This window comes from Condylura cristata, unplaced genomic scaffold (genome assembly GCF_000260355.1).
Source record: "Condylura cristata isolate star-nosed mole 26May11 unplaced genomic scaffold, ConCri1.0 scaffold00007, whole genome shotgun sequence".
Classification (NCBI taxonomy): domain Eukaryota; kingdom Metazoa; phylum Chordata; class Mammalia; order Eulipotyphla; family Talpidae; genus Condylura; species Condylura cristata.
The window spans coordinates 23519897-23541774 of record NW_004567108.1 but is presented as its reverse complement, the minus strand read 5'-3'; the positions used below and the strand labels follow the sequence as shown (position 1 = coordinate 23541774).

Sequence of the window (21878 nt, the reverse complement as noted above, 5' to 3'; positions counted from 1 at the left end):
AGGTCAAATAAACAGATGCTTCTTGGTGACTTGTATTTGAATGACCATCCCAAACCATCCAACCAACAGCAGTGATGGCAGGAAAGAATCCTCTTCTTACAAGCTTTATTTATTTATTTTATTTATGCATACAAGAACTGGGGTCTAGGTCAGCGGTGCAGGGATTTAATGACTCACCAGAGACTGAGTGGGGAGCAGAACAGGCAGATCCACTAAAATACATTGCTGAGGGGAGGGTGAGATAGGAGAGGACTGCTGTGCCGTGTGTGGGTTAGCTCCCAGGCTGGGGATTGAACACTCGTCTCAGTGACTAGCGATTGTTTGAAAGTGCTGAGACTTTACCCCTGTGTCACCAGGGAGACCCATAAATTTTATTCCTGGAGATAAGTACCCTGGTTCTAATTAGAAAAGACCCAGCAAGAAACAGTACTAGTCTACAGGGGAAAGGAAGCATTGAGAGCTTTGCCATTTGAGAGAACTAGAAAACATTTCAGTATTTACTAAAGTATCTTAGCAAGGCAGACTTTGGCCCAATTTGTGTGACAGTCAGATCATGAGTCAGAGAATGATTTCAATGAGCTACCCCATTCTTCAGTCTTTTAATGCCTCCATTGATTAGGCAACTGAGATTGTTATGTGGGAGGAATATCATGACAGTGAAATGAATGTTCTTTTAAAGTGTAATTTAAAAAAACTGTTTGAAGAATTTTTGTATGTCAAAGATATTCAAAGACTTAATTCACTAGTGTGAAGGATTCTCAGATCTGATGTGCTCCTCCCACTTTCACCAGCTGGATAGAAGATTGTCCTCCAGCCTGTGACTGCTTTTGACATTAATAGGTTCAACCTGGGATCAAACAGGTTAACAAGCACCAATTCTAATGGGGTCACTAGTTGTATTATAAAAAGGAACTTTAGGACACCTGGAATTCCATGTAAGGCCCTGAATACTTAGTGATCCTTTGGTACGGTAAGCCCAAACATGTATGGGGGGGTAGTTAGAGGGTTCAGAACAGCAAAGAACTGGCTTCATTCACATCTTGTTCATTCTAGGGAGTCCATTACTTATCCTCTTTGCTTTTGAATTTCCTCATGTGTAAAATGAAGCTAAAACTATGAAAATTTACTTGATACTGTTATTGTAAAGATATTTTAAATGATGTTGTCTCTAAAAGGCTTAACAGGATACTTAATATATAGGAGTTACTTCAAAATATTTGTTCTGTTTCTTTGATGAGAGATAAGGAGGACATGGTGGGTACAATCAGGAAAAATGACTGTTTTCCATCAATCTGTTGAGTAACTCTGTAGTGTTAGTGCTATTTGAATTTCTAAAACTCAAGGGCGAAACCTACCTCACAGATGCCCATGAAGAATCTTGCCTGGTGGCACAGGGGTTAAAGTCTCAGTGCTATCAAGCAATTGCCAGCCACTGGGGATCCCTAGTTAGGGAGCTGACCCACATGGTGCAGCAGACCTCCCCTGTCTCATCTGCTGCTCCCCTCAGCAGTGTATTTCAGTAGACATTCCTGTTCTGCCCCCCACTGTCTCTGGTGAACCCTCTCACGCCCACATTTCTGGGCTATACCCCAGTTCTTATATGCAAAAATAAGTAAATGAAAATAAATCTTTTTTTTTTTTTTAAAGATTTATTTATTTGTACATACAGAACTGGGGTACAGGTCAGAGACTCAGGGGCAGTGAGAGACTTCACCAGAGACAGAGTGGGGAGCAGAACGGGCAGATCAACGAAGTACACTGCTGAGGGGAGCAGCGGGCGGGTCAGGAGAGGTCTGCCACACCATGTGGTCTCCTCCGGGGCAGGCGGGAATCGAACTCATGCGGAAGTGGCTTTAGCTTCTCAGTGCAGTGCTTTAACCCGCTGCGCCACCAGGGAGGGCCCGAAAATAAATCTTTTTTTAAAAAAGATGCCCACGGAGAGCAGGGGTATATCAAAAATATATACTCGAGAGGAAATGTGATTAATGGTCGTAAGGAGTACAAACTTCTGACCAGATTGACCTGTGTTCTAACACCCTCTCTGCCACTTTCTCTCTGCCTTTTGGTAAGTTACATAAAGCTATCTCTAGTGGAGATTGTGATACCTGTCTCATAGTGTGTAAAATAGACCCCTGGTTTGCCATTTTCTTCTTCTGAGACTTGGTTCCTCTCTCGAGGGTGGGACTCTCACAGCCATGTGCTGTTACACCTGCATGTGCTCTCCTGCCTGCCCCTGATGGAAGTGGAGGGGTCAACACATTGGCTGGACTGACACGTTCAGCTTCTCTCCCCTGGGGAAGGACTAAGTGACATAATAAAATAGTGCTTAACACCCAGGTGATAATGAGGATTTAGTAGCTCTTAAACCCAAAGTAAAGGCCTTTTTCTGTCATAACTCTTTAACTTCAAAATTTCTGTCCACGGTTAATTTTAAGGTGGAAAGTTCCCACCACCGTAGGTAGCACAGGGGAACACTTTCTGCAGATTTTGGAGTGACAGCTCAAACCAAAAGAAGCTTGACATCCCCCTCTTTCTACCCCCTTCAAACTCTATTAAACAGCTTTCTCTGGAAAAGTCTAATAATTCTTTGGACAGAAATTTTGATGCCATAGTCCCAGTATAGGGAAAATCAGATCTAGGATTGCTTCTCTTTAACAAGTCTGGCTGGGAGCAGCAGGAGTGAACTATCATTTCTCACCATACCTCTTTCTCGTGTGTACCTCTGCATCTACAACATTAGCCTGGGGACGGCTGTTTCCTGAGCCTGTTATCATTGGGTTCATTTCATTAAATGCAGCAAAACTTGCTCAGCAAGAATTACTTTTCATTTTTTCTCATTAAACGAGAAGAGGCACCATAGTGGGGAAGCGATAGAGGGTTTCACTTCCTGTGATCTGAAGTCTCTGAAAAGAGAAATGCTCTCCTTTATAAACCATAAACACACAAAATGTCCTTTCCTATTTTAGTATCAACCTCAACTATCAACAAATATTTGGAAGACAAAATGTTTACCTATTTGTAAATTTTTCATCTTTCACAAAATTTCTTTTCTTCCTCAACTTTTTATGTCACAGAAATATTATTCCATTTTCACTCCTCTTAAAGGTCATTTTGATTTTTCTTTTACAATTTTGAACCTAATGAAATTTTCTCAGCAGAATGTGAAGACTTTTTTTTAAATCACAACAGAAAATTCTTTCTCTTTCTCTCCTAATACAGAAAGTTTCCTGATTTGTAATCAGCCAACAGTGTGATTAACAGACCTCAGAAAGTCCTTAAAGTTTTCATACATGCCGAAAGATTCTGCAATGTGCATAGGATGCTAATAAGAACTTACTGAAAAATACCATTTTTTCCTCATACTATGTACTATGCAGTAGGTTTGCTTCAATGAAGCATGGCACTTCCCTTAATTTACATATATGCTGATATATGTGTATATGAATACTTATGTGAATACAGAGAGAGAGAGTGTGTGTGTGTGTGTGTGCAACCAGCAAAGTATAATCCAGGTTTCTTTTCAAAAGGAGCAACCAGTTCAAATGCACAGCTGGGTATGGCAGAAAACACATAATTAGACAAATTGGATTTAAGAGTTACGTAAGGTCTCAACTGAGCCAGTGAATAAGAAACTGAATGAAACGCTGTGATTGCTGCTCTGGTGCCTAGAAAGAACAGAATTTGTGGATATTTGTGTTTTGGGCAAATACAAGGCAATTACTGGGAGTTATAGAGTGTAGTTGGCTTTCCATGTAAGTTAAACTATAGAATGTTTCATGGAGGGGCTGGACCAGGGGATAAAATGTTCAAAACTAAAAAAGGAGAGGTGCAGTGTGCTAGAAATCCACCTACAAGGAAAACATGTGGCAAATGACTTTTTTTTTTTAGTTATTTTTTTTTGGGGGGGGGGACAAAAAGGATACTAGAAAAATTTACATTACATGTAACTTTTCACTACGTTTATAAAAGTTCTCAGAGAATTTTAAGTGTAAGGGGATACATTATATGCTATTTTTTCCCTTCTATAAACAGACCTTCCCAGCCAAGCAGGAATATTCTGGAGAAGATAATAACAACATCTATAGTTTCAAAACTTTTCACTGAGAACACTCAAATCAATGACTAAATATTGAAGATAAGGCCCCATATAGGATTAAGACGCTGAAACTAAATTACCACTTTTTCCTATTTGCAAATAATCTTATTTGCAAATTTGTCTCAAGGCAACTAAATGAAAAGTAGATATTTTTCTCTCTTGACAATCTCCCTGAAATAAGTGGGACAAAAAGCAATTGTCTGAGGGAGACTTATTTTCTTAAAGAAAACATCCTGTATTAATTGAAAAAGTGCCTATTATTCCCCAGGACATAAATACATATGGCACTTGGGGCTTGTCTCTCAATGTACCACTTAAATATGTATCCATAAAATCTTTACCAATAATAGCAGTAACTTCTTCTGTGCTGATGCTGTCTAACCATTAAAATCTTGATTAGCAGCCTCATGCTTACTTGATAACTTTATGAAAAATGTTTCCAACATCTAATTTGCATAACTTGCACTAGAGACAGGGGCAAGACAAGGTCAAAGATGAGCCATTTCCTCCCTCAACTTTATAATCCAGAGGCAGAGAGAGAGAGAAATAGATAACATAGGAAAATAAGCGTGGCATTATATCAGCATTTTTCTTTACTTTGATGATACAGATAATCACTTTAAAGAAGTATTTATTTCACATGTGTTTCCACTTGAAATATATTTTACTTGAGTTACTTCAAAATGGATATTTATTTTTTTGTTCACAGGCATCGTATGTAAAGAGTATCATGCTATTAAAGTTTTATGTAGTACTATTAAACTGATAATCAAATAATTCTCTGTCCTGTGTCGCTATGGGCACAGTGTTGACAAAAGTCCTCATATATAATAAAATGACAAATCTTAATGCAGATTGAAAAATATATGTCAGTTGATGAGGACATACAACCACCAAAAGCAGTTTCATGTTTGACCAATCTTTAGAGTCTTCTTAACAGCTGTTCAACATGTTATTAAGTTGCAAATGTTCTATTTTGAGAGGACAACTCCCCTTCCATTTATTTATATATGGAAATACTTTTTGAAGTTAATTATTGGTAGGATGTTGTGACAGAGATAATCTGAAGGGGGTGAAAGTTGGCAAGAGAACAACAAATGTGATTATGGTGCAGCCAGCATCTGCTTCTCAGTCTAAAACTCTTTTAGAGAGAAAGAAAATTGTCTCTTGCATTCTAAAAACTTTCAAAAATAACAGAGAGGGCAGGTGGATTTATTTAACTTTCCCTAGGTTAAATGGAATTTATTCACCCTTGAGTCAGTCTCTTAATTCTCCCCTGATGCACAACTGCTGCTTATTGAATTTGGTATTTTATGTACTTTTCTAGGCCAACAATCATCAGTCTCCTTTTCTTTCAATGACAGAACACAGAAACAGCCTTGAATACAATACATTGGTTTGAGTGGATCAATAATAATTTTGCAATATTAAATCTTAATTTAGGATTCCTTAATACACAAAAAGAAACCAGGAGAGCAAAGAAATAATCATTTAGAAGAATCCATTTATAATTAAAAATCAGAGCTCATTCTTGAGTGTGTCCTCAACTTTAGTCCTTATCAAGTAGAGTGTTAATAGGTGAATACTTCCCATAGTGTGACAACCAAGAATTGTTAGTTTTAAATGGTTGAAGCTTTTCTCCAAACTTGTGCATTTGTAGATGAATTTCTGGTCTGCAAAGACAGATTCAATGTTGATTTTTGTCGGGGAGGGGAGGAAGGAGCAGGGAATAAGAACAAAAACACATACAAATAAGAAAGTAGAGACTTACTGTATCACGTTGCCTGTTATCTTTCCCTGATATTATCAAGAAGTAGTTCCATGTCAATAGTAACAACAAAAACAGTGGAATCATGTAGAGCTCAAAGTTCCAGACAACAAAGAGAAAGAGCTAGAGGAGAGAGGAGAGAAAAAAAGATGAGTCAACGCTGAATTTCATTAAATGGACTCTCTTATCCACACTCCACTTCAAAACGCACAAAAATAAATACCTTAGAACAGGAAGATTTATCTTGAAAATGAAGCCTTGAGAATTTGTTGGGCATTTTTCTAAAAGCACTAATGAACCCTGGAAAGTCACTGTTAAGATTTTTACTTTGTTTAATTTCTATAAAGGAAAAACTGATATCATTACATTGTCAATGAGGCAATTTTATTTTTTTTCCTCCAGTGAAATTATTGTTAGGTTGGACAAAGTAAATTGAAAAAAAAAAAAAAGGCAGCAAAATGAGCTGAATTCACTACATTGTCAGAAATAGCCAGTCTATCTGACTTAAAGATAAAGAATGAATCACTATTTAATGTCAGGAGCTTTAAAAAAAAAAAAAAAACCTCACTTGGAGAACACAATGTAACATGTTTAATAGGCAGATAAAAATACTAAGTCTACACTAGAGAGCCCCCAAAGATTTCACATTCTGAATAAAAGCAATGTCATCAACAAGAGTAATAAAAGGTTGGCTTAATATTCAGCATTACCATAGAAATCAAACAGCTATTTAAAAAAATAGAATAACTTTGTCAAAGGAAAATTTCAGACATTTATTTCTATTATTTTTTAGAACTACCCACTTCTTGAAGAATATAAATATTTTTTTAATTGTAAGGAACATGTTAGATTGAGAACTCACCCAAACTGGCAGATGGAAATCATTCTACAAGTACTTACATTGTAATATAAACAGCATTGGGCAAAGTCTGACTCTTCCTTGTCCCCCACCAGACTATTGTAATTCTGGACAGATTATTTAAATTCTGAGAGTTTGTTGTTCCTGCTGTCAAATTAGAGTACTATTAACTCAAGAAAATGACTGCATGGCGTTACTGAACCATCTGGGTTTTCTTTTACCTTTTTTTTTCTTTTAATGTGACATTAAATTTTGGAAACTTTATATTTAAGAGGTGAATTCCATTGCTGATGTTGGCTATCAATAGCATAAAATGGTGATGTTAAAAGTATCCACCTTAGAGGTTGTGAGAGTTAAAGAGCTGAAATTGGTTAAGGATTTCACACACTGTTTGGTATCTGATAAGTGTTTAAAAATAATTGGATAAACTTTTTCAAATCTCACCAAGCTCAAGAAAGTTGATTTATTATGGACTGGATAGTCCAAGTAATACATAGGCTAATAGTGAACACTAGGATTTCATTAACCTACTAAGATTTCGCTGTAGCCATATAGTAAAACTAGGAATTTGAGTCAGTTGTTTGAGGTATAACAAAATCTTGCCTGTGTTAGGAGAGAGAGACTAGGAGAAGTAGCCTAAGAATACCCACATCAGGCAAAGTAGGCACAGGCCATTTGCAGCCCTTTAACAAAGCTCAGCCATGCCTACAGCCTATTCAAATGGCAGAGAAAATGCAGCCATGGGGAGTACTGGCAGAACCCCAGCTCAGGGGCTGAAAGAAACACTGTAGTCCTTAGAAAGCAGTATTGACACATCCTGATTCTCAACTATGAATACCGGAAACTATGTGATGTTATATATAATGTTATTCAATTACAAAAAATAAAAGACATTTTGCCTCAGGATTTTCATTTCTAAAGAGATTTCTATAGACCCAATCATCTCATCCCTTCCATAATATTTAAAAAACTTCATGATGTGATTGAACCATCTGTTTTTTTTTAATGTAACATTAAATTTTAAAATTACAAATTTTACTGAATTCTTTGATAGTCATAAGTCATATGGACACCAAAAAGTATAAACAATGGTTTAGTAACCTAAGAAAAGAATTTCAGGCAGAATTACATGTAACTATATTTTCAAGTTCCTGAATAAGTAAAATTTCAAATATTTCAATGCATGAAACATGAGCCATATCTTTTCTTTCACCAGAAAAGTAGAAACATTCCCAGAAAATGAAAATAGTTCTATTTAATTTTTGATATTTATACTATATAAAGGAGATAGAAATTATAGTAGATGGCTAAGCTTATTCTATTAAATGTATTTTGAAAAGATAAATCTTTATTGAGGGAGTGAACTAAGGCAAATTTGACAGACATCAACACATATAAAGGGAAAATTATTTTTGGCTAGAATTCATATTACTTCTTTATCAATTTATTTGGTACACAATAGGCATTCACTAGACCATAAGTTCCTTAAGGGCATGAACTTTTTCCTTTTGTTCATTCTTCTATGCAAAGAGCCTAGAACAGATCTTGGGACATAGGAGCTCACCAAGACACATGTATATGGCAAATTAATAAACAAATGGATAGTATGTTCCCAGTCACTGAATATAAGTCTACTTAGTTTTGTACTAGTAAAAATATAATCACATTATAAAACCAAAGGACTTCAGGAAAACATATTCAACTGCCATCTGAGGCCTATGAGCTAAAAGTAACTAGTATATCTAGAAAGATTCTGTTTTTTATCCTGGCTATGTAGTTATTCACTGCTTGTATGTTATGGTCTAACCAGTCTTTGCTCGAAGATCTTCCTCTACAGTTACCTTTCTGAGAACATTCATTTGATTCAGTGTCTCCTGGCCTCATGGATGGTACTTGGATTATTCAATTGTTAAATGTAAGCTGTTGTCATTGTTTTCAACCTGCTAAGCATATATATATATTCCCCTTTTGTAATGCCCACTCACTGGTGTTACTGATGTTACCCAGAAGGAACTTCTTTCTAATGTCCCTGGATATGGATGTTAATTGTAGATCAGGTGCTTCATGGAATGAGCTTTCTAAGTGATAATCCTGCAAACAATCAATACATCTTCCCTGCTTTTTTCATCTGCAGATTCAAACCTAGTTATATAAGACACCTTCTGGCTTCAAGGCACTTCTCATGTAGACATCTTCCTCTCAACACATTCAAATCAATGCATCAGTGGTTTTTTTAAAACACAATATTCAGAATTGACACAACATTTCTCATGAATACCTATGGTATTTATATGCTTAACAACATGAGCACCAGAATAAAGGGGAGGAAAGATATAGAAGAGAGAGACAAAAGAAGAAGTTGAAGTAGTTTTATGGATTCTGGCAGTAGAAAAATAGTCTCCCCTTCCCTATTGTGTGTTCTTTAGGAATCTAATTTTAGGTTACTAAGTAAGGAGCCCCTGCTGTTGAAAATATCTTAAAAAAAAAAAATCAAGAGAGCTTTGAATAAACTCTAAATACAATGGCATTTGTTGTTTCTTTCTCAACATCTAATTGAAGATTTCAAAAGGTCAAAAAAACACATCATCACAGATTAACAGTAAATTGCATTTATTGAACACTTTACTATGTTCTGTGCAATACTGGTTATTCAAAATTAGCATAAGATGTGGATCTCTGGATTCTGACTTCTAAGAATCACTAATTAAAAAGTGATCATTCACTTATAGTATTAGTAATATGATGATTCTAATATTTGTTAGCTTGTGACAACTCAGAGTTCTCAGAGAAAAAGGATAGTTTTTTAGCTCATTCTCTGTACATTGAAGAGTCTTTCCCTGGGGCTGGAACACACAAGGATTGATCCATCCATAGAAACACCTTTCCCCATCCATAGAAACACCCACCCCTCCAACAAGATAATAGTCAAGGTCATATTTTCATGTCTACAGGGACATTAAAAGAACAGAGAATACAGGTCAGAGAAACCACAAGAAGGCCAAGACAATGCAGGATCTGTCCTTGGTCCTGATTTTATATATAATATATATATATATATATATATATATATATATAGTAGGTTTTAGGGAGAAAGATAATGAGCTAAAATGAGGTGGAAAAGAAATAAAGGAATTAAAAATTCTCTGAAACATTCATCAGTTTAAATACAAACCATACTGCTTATTATTTATCTCAACCCATACTTACATGTTGAGAAATCAAAGAAAACTCCATGGTTCTAGAATATATGTAATTAATACTCACACATTTGTAATGTTTAATTTCCTCCACTCCATAACTATAGTATATTTTCTTTTTTTCCTCTCTTTCTCTTTCACAGTCTCCTCAACTTTCCCCCTTTCTTCTGATACTTTTAATGAGAAACTTGGGCTATCTACATTTCACTTTTGTGAAATCCGTGTCCCTAGTTTGTATTTTCATCAATGATCTAGTCCTATATTAGTCACCTGTTCTCACTAGAGACTAAAAATATACCAATAATTTGGTGGTTTTCCTTTTTAAATCAGTAGATGGCTGCTGTAGTTTACAATTAGAATTCTATAGCAACAAATCTCCATGGGATGGGCCTTCACTGGTGGTGCAGCAAGTTAAAACACAGCACTAAGAAGCTAAAGCCATTTCAGCATGAGTTGGACCCCCATCCCCGGAGGTGATCCACATGGCACAGCAGAACACTGCTGCTCCCCTCAGCAGTGTTCTTCATCAGTCCTGCCTGTTCTGCTCCACACTCTGCCTCTGGTGAATCCTCTCACCACACCTATGTCTCTGGCCTATACCCCAGTTCTGTATGCATAAATAAATAAATCTTTAAAAAAATCTCCATCGGCATTAGTCTCTTGGTAATAAATATACACAACCTCCTTCATTAGAAAAAGGATATTGAGAATTTTGCCTATTTTTACTATTGCACAGAACATAGTAAAGTGTTCAATAAATGGATTTTACTTTCTATCAATCTACTGGGACTGTTAGCTATACATAGGATCCTTCAAAACTTCACACTTTTCCAGGATGGTCCAATGGAAAGGGTATGTGTGTTTCAATTGGGTTCATGTTTCCATAACAAGCTCTCGAGCCACTTGCTGTGTGACCTAGGGAAGTTACTATAAATCTCTTACTTTTATCATATTAAAAGTAGAACTTATTCTATTTACTCTTCATATCTTACATGGAATTAGCTTAGTGCCCTTAGTACTCAACAAGCATTAGGTGTTACTACAAGCAGGAATGTATTAGTTCGTACTGCGTATAATTTTTGGTCCTTCTATCAGCTTATCACTTTTCTTATACCATCCTAAATCTTAGAGATAATACTTTTTCAAGCTGAAGAACTATACTAGAGTAGTCATGTCAATTACAATGGAAAAGATGATGAAATGAGAGCCATTTTTCACTATCTTTATATTTACCTAGTGGTGACTGCATGCATTAAAGACACAAGTTAGTTTATGTCTCCCTGTGCCCATGCCTTTTGTAGCAGCCTTCATAATGATACTTGGACTGGGAATATGCCTTGTTTTGAACAAATGAAAATAGCAAACATGTTTTTTTTTTGGGGGGGGGGGGAGCATGTCCTCTTTTTTCTTAAAAGCCGAGTTATCCAGTAGTGAAGCCCAGCTAGCCGGCTGGATAAGAGACATGTGATACAGTTGCCTCCAGCCCCTCAACTGAAAGCCAGCTGGTAGTCAGAAGTGGAGCTGCCTAACTGACCAGAAGCTGAATAGAGATACATAGGTGAGTCCAACAGTTAAGTGAATAAATACCCTGCTAAGCTTGGTCCAAATTCACAGAAACATCACTAAATAGTCATTGCTTTCAGCAACTAATATAAAGTGGTTTGTTTAGCAAAGTGTTAGCAAAAGCTAACTGATACATACTCTTTCTACAATGAGTCAATATGATAGGGTAAAATATGGTTTAGCCAGAAGCCTGACAAGAGGTTTTAGTTCTTTTTCTGCTTTTTTGATCATCATTGGACCTCGAGAAAATCAGTTATTCTCTTTTATTTTAGTCTACTAGCTATAAAATAGAGATGGTAATACTTGTCTATTTTCTAAGTTGGCTGTAGGGAAAAATGATGTAGTACATATGAAATGTCTTATCCCAAAGTACTGTATAAATGTAAGTTTATATAGTAAGTTCTGCTTTTCATATTTAAAATTGTTTTAGAAAAAACAGAGACTTTATAAACTAATATTCCATGACAAGGCATGAGCTAATTGCTCTTTGAGAAGTTATGCCTTATGGGTGATGGTCTTAGAGAATGTGTGTGGGGTGGGGGATAAAGGGCTTTGTTGTAAAAAAAAATCTTAAGTGTCACACAAAAGGGTTGCAATTAATATCTGTACTAATAATCGACACAAGAAAAACCCATGTCTTTATAGAAACTCACTACTGCTAGTAAATAGCATTAGTATACATTACAGATTTTGTGAACTCTGGAGCTAAAACAACTGGTTTTTTAAATGTTAAAAAATTTTAACAGGCCCTCCCTGGTGGCGCAGCGGGTTAAAGCACAGCACTGAGAATCTAAAAGCCGCTTCCGCATGAGTTCGATTCCCGCCTGCCCCGGAGGTGACCACATGGCGTGGCAGACCTCTCCTGACCCGCCCGCTGCTCCCCTCAGCAGTGTACTTCGTTGATCTGCCTGTTCTGTTCCCCGCTCTGTCTCTGGTGAAGCCTCTCACCGCTCCTGAGCCTCTGGCCTGTGCCCCAGTTCTGTATACACAAATAAATAAATCTTTAAAAAAAAAAAAAAAATTTTAACAACCTCATGCCCCTTTCTGAACTAGCAGTTTTATGAATGTCAATTCCTGCTGTAGCTTTTTGATATTTTTTTAAATTTAGCTTTGATTTATTGCTTATGACTTCCCCTAATAATTTCTTTCTTTCTTTTATAAATTACTTTAGTTATTTATTTGCATTGTTTTCATTTTGTGTGTTTTCCCATCTCAGTTGTAATCCCTGTGGACTTCCCACCACCAATTCACCCTTGTGCCATCACTACAGTCCTTTGGACTCTTCCCAACCCAGTTTTGACACCACTCCCCTCTCATCCCCCGTAAAATGTCTCTAGTTTATAGTTGTTTTCATTTTTACTTTGTTACAATTGTTTTTATTTTTCTTTTTCCTGATCCCTTATGCTCCTGCTATGAGAGAAACCATCCAGTATTTTTCTTTTTTTCTTTTTTTTTTCTGGCTTATTTCACTAAGCATGATCCCTTCAAACTCCATCCACATTGCTGCAAAAAGCATGAGTTTATCTTTTTTTGATTGCTGAGTAATATTCCATTGTATAGATATACTACATCTTTTTAATCCAGTTATATTTTTTGAACATTTGGGTTGATCCCACTTCTTCCCTGTTGTAAATAGAGCAGCAATAAACGGGGGGGGTGGTGCAGGTGTCCTTTTGAATCAATATTTTTTTGTTCTTTGGATAGACACCTAGGAGATTGCTGGGTCATATGGAAGCTCTGTTTTTAGCAGTTTGAGAAACCTCCATACAGCTGTCCATTGTGGTTGTACTAATTGCATTCCCACCAGCAGTGCAGGAGAGTTCCTTTTTCTTCACATCCTCACCAACACCTGTTGTTGCTAGTTGTTTTAATATGTGCCATTCTCACTGGTGTCAGATGGAATCTCATTGTAGTTTTAATTTGCATTTCCCTTATTACAAATGATGTTGAACATTTTTCATATGCCCATTGGCCATCTGCCATCTGCATTTCCTCTTTGGAGAAGTGTCTTTTTAAGCTTTCTGGCTTTTTTTTAAAAAAAAAGATTTATTTATTTATGTATACAGATCTGAGGTACCGGGGCAGTGAGAGGCTTTGCCAGAGACAAGAGTAGGGAGCAGAATAGGCCGACTGTCGAAGTCCACTGCTGAGGGAAGCAGCAGGCGGGTCAGGAGAGGTCTGCTGCACCATGTGGATCATCTCTGGAGTGGGGATCGAACTCATGAACTCTTGCTGAAGTGGCTTTGGCTCTTAATGCTGTGCTTTAACCTGCTGCACCATCACGGAGGGCCCAGCTTTCTGACTTTTAATTTCAAATACCTTTTATCTAAATTCATGTTATTTTGCCTAAAATATTAGCATCAACATCACAAAATGCAATCCTTCAGTGCCTATTTAGGCTGGTAAAAGCTATCTAAAATTTTAACTGTAAGTATTCAGAATGGCTCTTTTGAAAAACCTGTAAATTTACTTAAAGGGAAATAATTTTTTCAAATAAAAATTTTATGTCACATTGCATGGAATGAACTTTAGACAAAAAAAACATCTTAAGAGAAGACAGGAAGACAGACCATTCATCTTACAAAGGAGGAAACTGAGGATCTAGTGTTTGAAACTTGTCTAGGGACACCCACTTTTGACGTCATGTCTTCTGATTGCCAAACCAGCCTGGCTTCCCTGCAGTGCTCCCCAGCCTGGGAGGTGAAGGATTTTATCGTGAATGTTGATGCTCTATCTGTATACATTATTTAGGGACCGATGACTCAATTTGTAGATTTCCTATATTTCCGTCTCTTTGTGCATTTTGCTCTATGATAACTACTTTTGCATGAATACAGGGAAATGGAATCCCACTCTTAAGTGGTCTGGTTAAAGTCTGGTATGGCAAAGAGGTCAAATACTAATGGTTGACTTGAGGTTTGTGGAACCAATTTTATTCTTTCTCTTTCACACTTTTTTGCAAGGTCTGGAATAATCAAAAGTTGGCTATTCACAAGTTTCTATAAAGTGGGGTTTTCTTCTGTCCAAATGCTTAAAAGAGGTTAGCAAGGTTACTGTAAAGGCAAAGATTGGAAAATGAATGAACCAATTACATTTTACAGACAAAAAAAAAAAAAGGGCTCACTTTTTCACATGAAGATTAAACAAACAAAAAAATCTTTTCTGAACAGCTAAGTGAAAGTGGGATAAGGTTTCTTCTATTCATTTAAACCAGGCAAATTATACAAAGTAGAATGAACAATTCAAAATATTAAGACTTTCTAGCAACACCATTTCTGAGGATGTGCAAGATGTGCATGATTTTTATTTCTTTGCGCCTGGATTTTCAGACTTGCAGCCAGGCCTGGGCCATTCACATCATGCCATCAATTGATGCTCTAATTGAAGTGCAGTGCAAGATGCCTGCATTCAATGGTCATTCAGGGGGACACATGACAGTACCCCTGGGGGAGCACACTTCAAAAATCATTTAAGTTGGAATATTGAATATCCTATTCTTTTGCAAACTACAGTATATTTTAAAAAGAAATCTCATCCAAAATGATTAACACTTCCTACTGTTCAGGAAAAAAAGCCTGCCCTTTCAGACTAACAGCTGTGGATCATTAGCTCTCCAGTGATGAGATGTGTTTGATGAGTATTTTTCTTTCTAATTAAGAGATGAGATTCTCTATTTGACTGTCTCTTCAGAAAAAAGTGAAGAAGAAATTTTCTGCCTACATGGAAAGGCCATCTTCTACAAAACAATTAATTATTTCATGGCCCTTTTAGAAAATCCTTTTCCTCTCTAATTTCAATTCATATTTTTCTTAAACTTAACACATTTACACCCAGGCCTTCACAGTATTAACCCAATTTTCACCCAGGCTTCCTCCTCTGGTACTTTCTTGTATGCTTCATCATTCAATGTTATTTATTTCTGATAAAAAAAAATGAGGAAGTATACAAAATGCATATATGCTTCCCCTAGTAGAGAGCATTTGGTATAGAAATATCCTCTCATGTGAGAGAGGCCTCAAATTAGAAAGACAATAAATAGCATTTGCCTTTTGAGGAACTAGACAATGCTTCAAAAAAAAAAAAAAAAGTAAGGTGCTTAGCAGTATATAAAAACTGGTTATGGTAATTAATCTTTAAAAAGAAACCTATTTCACCTCTACCGATAAGACTGACCTTAAAGAAGCAAGCTGGGGAATATAAAGAGAAGCCTAAAACACGTGGCTTTTCTTTTTGAAAAAGCCATCATCAAGGTCGTAAGATTCCTGAATTAAAAACATGATGGAAAAGAATAGTGAGAAGCAGATGAAAGCACTGTTTGTGAATTAATCCTGTCAATCCTTCTTAAATCCTTTTTGACATAAGGGAAGAACAGAGGGAAAGAAGGAAAGAAGGTCAACCGTCCAACCATGCTCTGCTGCCTCTTCCCGTCCCAGGACATACCTGGAAATAGACAGGGGCATCAGCAGTTGGCTCAATGCTTGGGATGGGGAGCAGCGAGGGGAAATAAATAGTGGCATCTGATGGGTGGTGTCCAGGCTGTGAAACAGGCTGCAATATGGGGGAGGATTCTTTGCCATGAAAACTTCTCCCCTCCCAGGTACCAACAGCTCTCCTCTCAGAAACACTGCCAACTTCTCACACACAGACAGACAACACATTATTATACCAGTCACTTAGAAAAGAAGAAACCCTATGTGTGTGTGTGAGTACATAGATTTATATAGAAGAATGCTAAGCATACCCTACATCATGGCATGAATAATGACTTAAGGATTTAGGGTAGTAGAAAAATAATTGCACTCACTCATAAATAAGCATGTGCCTCAATTCTTTCTCTTCACTTTTTGTTTAAGATGTATTTATTTATGCATACAAGAATTGGGGTACAGGCCAGAGGTGCAGAGTGAGAGGATTCACCAGAGACAGAGTGGGGAGCAGAACAGGCAAATCCACTGAAATACACTGCTGAGGGGAGCATCAGGTTGGTCAGGAGAGGTCTGTTGTGCCATGTGGGTCAGCTCCAAGGTGGGGGATAGAACTCGTGCTGCAGTGGCTAGCTTCATGGTACTGTGCTTTAACTCACTGCACCACCACGGAGGGCCCTCTCTCTTCATCATATTAATGCTTCATATTTCTTAAAAATACACCTAACAAAGAACTGGAGAAGAGCCCACTCTGTTCACTTGATTTTCCTGGAGTTATGTTAGGCTCTACACATCATCAGAGTTTTCAGAATGTTATTTTCTGGGAAAGGAGTGGTTTTACCTTGATTTAAATAGTCAGATGGCATCACTACATACGCTAATGTGTTTAGTTTTGATTGGTACGACTAACCACCTCCTTTCAACAGGGGACAGAAGACAGGTTAAGTGAATTTGATCAATTTCTACCATTGTAACAACAGCCTTCCTGAGATGCCCTTCAAATATGACGGGAGGTTCTTTTGAAGAGACATATCACTTTGTTTGGAGAGATTTCTAAATAAACAGTAGCAGGAAAACTGGTGACCACCTTAAATCCACTGGATCACCCCAGCCTGTTTTGCTGCTTTCCATGGTCATGTCACAGTGATACAGGAGCCAGTGCGAGCAGGGTTCTGTGCTCAGAGACGGTGGTTTCTCTCCATCTCTCAAACAGAGTGAAGATAGACTGATGTGGTTCCTTCGCCTGCCTCTTTTTAAGTAGTTTCAACTAGATGCCAAGCTGATGAGACTTGTGTTGTGTTTTGGTATGTGTATAGAGAAACAAAATTAAAGTGCACTCAGCACTAAGTGAGCCCTTAGATTGATTAGGCAAATTATGTCAAGACAATTATCTATCTCTGTTCTGGAAACAGGATGACTATATGGTTAGGAATGGGGGAAAATGGAGAAATTTGTTGATTTATTTTCAAATCTTTGAATGGAAAACATATACTATATTTTACACACATGATGGTAAAATATCACAGTTTACTGGGGTTTACTTTGACTACTTATACATTTTAAAAAATATAACTGACTTTTTGAATTTTCTATCTGAAATGTAAAGTCCACAATCTTATTCCATTCATGTCTTTCTGAAAATATCATTTGACTCCACCTATTTTAAAGAAGCAAGTATGACAACCAAATAGGATTAATTTGAAGGTGTCTTATATATGACCCATGAAAACTCCCACTGCAAAATATCTACAACAAAATGGACCAAGAACCCTCAAAGATGGTGCCATCAAATAATCATAGCATAATGCACACTACTTACCTTGATGGAGATATTGTATCAATAGAATCTGCCAGCCAGAGGCTTGAGCAATTTATTTATTTATTTAGGTTTCTTTTTTAGTTCATAAGTTGTACTGCTATTTTCTGTTTTGTTTGTTTGTTTGTTTTATCAAACTCAGAGATGAAACGCTGTGGCTTTGTTTTAAGAATACTGACAACTCCAAAATATAAAGCCCAGGGTATGTCCAACATACGCATCACATCAGCCACACATGAATAACTGATAAGAAACCCCTGCAATGTTGTGAGTTTAATGTTAGTAAAACTGTAGATGAAGAATGAAAGTGACAAATATATAGAGAGAGAAAGATGCTTGGAGAATGCTGATTCGCTTAGATCCGTTTCATTAGAAAACAGTACTTCCCCTAGTAGTTTGTAATGGTACCAAACACAGTTATGTCTTTAGTTTTAATGACCTCATCATTGACAAAAGTTGTGTTCATTGAATATAAGGACTGCAATATTCTGCAACATCTTTCTTGCAATTGATTATAAATTAAAAAATATTTATTGTTTTAAATGACCAAGAATGAATAATTAAGAACTGAGATTATTTCATCCATGAGGAGGTTCTTAGTCTCAAGTAATAATTGTTTTAAAAGACACTGAAAGACTACATTAAATAAATATGGAAGAATAAGTTGAGGCTGTTAAATCCACTGAGTAATGTCCCATTACTCCAGAATCTAAGTTACTCTGGAAGGACCCATGACTATCCTATTAATATAACCAAAGTACATTCCATGCAGTAAATATGTTACAGGTAAAAGAAATTTTTGTTTTCTGTATTCTTCCAGTGAAGCAAAAGATGCCAATGAAAGAGGCCTCTGTTTTCATGATATGTAAGTCATTATACCATGTTATGAGAACCCTTCCTGTCTTTTAAGTTCTTCTTTCTGTCTTTTAAGTTCTTCACTACTATTTAATAATTATGCATATTATTTGTGATGTTTTATTTAGCAATATTATCACACAAACATACCCTTTATACATGTATATACTGGGTTGTCAGAAAAGGCATGACTTTTTTTTTCTGTTTTGCAAGCAAAAATGCATCAACACTTTCAGACAGCCCAATGTTATGTAAGACTTTACAATTGTTTTAAAGTCTTGTTAAAATTTATTAAAATATTTACTTTGAATTTTTTAAAGAATTGAGTCTCTTGCCAGTACTATTTTTAAGGCAGGTTCTTGATCAACTCCCTTCTATGTGTATGTAAATGCTGTATCTAGACAAGCCAGTCTGATACCAATGTTTGCTGATGTACAAAATGCAAAATTGCCCTAAACTTGAAATCTGGTTTTAAAGCTATCTCTGTCGTGAACAGGTACAATATTTAGGGCAACAGCTGGCACTTCAATTGCTCAAGGGGGGAAACTCCCTCTGTTCTATATACTATGCCAGAAAATAGGATACCCAGCTATTTAACAAGCCAAACACATGTTAGTGAAGTCTGTGATACAATTTACTTAAAAAAATTAGTGCTATCATCTTTGTACTCCCCTTTATATCTCACTGACAGGAACACCTTTAAAGAAGCAGATGATCAATTATGGTGACTGTGTTTTTTATATAGCAGCTGACGTGCAAGGTACACTCTGCCAAACCAAGGGATGCTTGGTACTATTCTGATACATTTCCACTCAAATTATCTCACTTTAACTTTTCCAACTTATCGTGAATACCTTTCCTGGCTTACTGATTTCTGATGGTTCTTTTTAATCCTGCAAATCAGAATCTGGCCATTACAATGGTCCAGATTTAATATCTTCATTTCAATCTCAAAACCGCAGAGCTTAGGTCAGAAAGGGGTTTTTAAAACTATCACCTTCATAAATAGATTTAAGACCTAATAATATCATATATTCCAGCTATCTTACTAGCTCCTGAAACTTCATCTCCCATTCTGTCTTATAATTTTCTAATTTTCTCCTTCACTGGTCTCCTACCCCCCAATCCCTCTGTTCTGGAAAAACTTCAAGAGTTATGTTTAGCAGCTCTAGCTATGTCTGAACATTTCTCTTTGCAATTCAAATAATCATCTCAGGCTGATTTTAACAGCCTTCTTTACTCCATTCCATCTTTTACCCTTGCTGTGTAATGTTTACTGATGAAAGTCTCTCTCCCATTTCTTAACAGATCTAAGTGGTCTAGTTACTGCACAGGAAACCTAGAGGTTTGAACACTAAGTATACATTTCTCTTGGCTATTTTCCACACCTCTAAACATTCTCTTAAATGCAACAGGGCTTGTGTTTCAATGGTAACAGAAGTTATCAGAGAACACTAGTTTAGACAGCAAGCAAGCCGAACTCCAACTGTTCAAACAGCCTGACTTTTACAGTAAAAGGAAAGGCCCCGGGCCAAGACCACTGAGATGAGCAGGTATTTTTAGTTCACTTGTAGGCCAGCTCTAATGTAATTCTGAAATGTTTTCTTCAAACCAACCCAACTTTTTCAGGGCTGTCCAAATCTGTTTTCTTTTATAGCAAGTACAAATTCTTGGAGCAAGGGAAGCATGCGTATCATTTGCTATGCTGCTGCATGTCTACGGTGTTGATGCCCGATGGCTCAAATTAGTCCACAAAACAGATGAGCGCATTGTAATTAGCTCTTGTCAAACTGTGAGAAATACAAAAACCATTTCCACTGTAATAAAAATTATGAAAAAGAAAAATCTCTCTTATCATTTTCAGCCAAAATAGTTCCTGAAATGTCTGGTAGTTTAGGATTCCAGAGTTCTAAAAGAAGGCCGGTTCATTTTCAGCAAAGCTTTCACTCATTGACACAGGGATGCTGAGATGTGTTATCTTTCAGGCTTTTTTGGTTGTTGTATTTGATTGTCTGTAAAACCTCATTTCTAAGAAATGACCTGTCGGGAGTGAACAATTTGTTGAGCCACATGGTACAGGTGTATGATTTTCAGCAAGTATTTATACTTGCGTGATTATTTCTTGAATATGATTTTCTGAACTTTTCCTATGAGGGTGTTATTATTATCAGTTTTCTGGAACCGCTAAAAATTGCATTTCATTTAACCAAAAGGACATAAAAATATACTCAGTATCATTAGCTCATCATCGCAAAATGGAAATTAAACTACACTGACATACTGCTTCACACCCATTAGCATTACTATAATCAAAGGAGAAAGTGCTTAGATGGTGAAGACACAGAGATACTGGAATACTCATATGTCACTAGGGAGGCTGCAAAATGGTATAGCCTCTTTGGAAAACTGTTTCCCAGTTTCTCAAAAACCAAACATAACTGAACATGTGAACCAACAATTTTATTCCTAGTTACCTACTCAAGAAAAATGAAAACATGCCCACATAGAGACTGGTATAAAAATGCTCATTCATAGCTGCCTTATTTACGACACCTTCAAAATGGAAACAGGCCATTTGTTTTGGCAACTGGCAAATGAATAATCAAAATGTGTCCATACAATGGAACACTAACATAATAAAATGAAGACACTGGTGAAACATTGTGTGTTATGGACTCAGAGTCATTATTCCAAATGAAAGAAGTCAGAGGCAAAGGGCTATATTTGTAGGATTTCATTTGTGAAATGCCCAGAAAAGGCAAACAGAAAACAGCTTAGTGGTTGCTGTGGACTGGAGGCAGAAATGGAGTGATGTTAATTGCCAGGAGGAATCTTTTAGAGGTGATGACGGTATAACTATTAAATTTACTATAAATAGGCAAATTGAACAAATAATATGGATGACTTTAGGGTCTATAATTTACAGTTAAGTAAAGTGGTTTAAAGTAAAAGGGATAACTTCTATGAAGGTAAATTCTAATCCACAGAACTGATAGAACTAGACCTTGGCCATGAAAGATCATAAATCTTGATGGCTGTAACTTACCATCATTCTCTAAATATTTACAATGCTAACTGATAGCATCAATATCATGATTTTTCTGACAATTCCTCTATAGTGTTCTGAGGAGTTCTGCAAAGGATATTAAGAAATAGCTAAAGCAAACATCAATATCAATCATTGCTATTACAACTGGAAAAGCAAGGTCCCACAAGCAGGTGATAAAAAGTGATAGGGACTATCACTATGAACCCTAAGTGAGGCTAGTAGGCTGTTAGTTCTAAGTCCCTATGAAAATA

At 36.6% G+C, this 21878-nt stretch overlaps 1 protein-coding gene across 3 annotated transcripts in view; it reads right to left on the bottom strand.

The window, feature by feature from the left end:
• Positions 1-21878, bottom strand: part of MCTP1 (multiple C2 domains, transmembrane 1) — a 435421-nt gene that overhangs the window by 89670 nt on the left and 323873 nt on the right. For all 3 annotated transcript variants that reach the window (XM_004678130.2, XM_012721941.1, XM_012721942.1), the window contains one exon: positions 5868-5987. In XM_004678130.2, coding sequence (XP_004678187.1) covers positions 5868-5987 — 120 coding nt within the window. The remainder of the gene's footprint in view (positions 1-5867; positions 5988-21878) is intronic.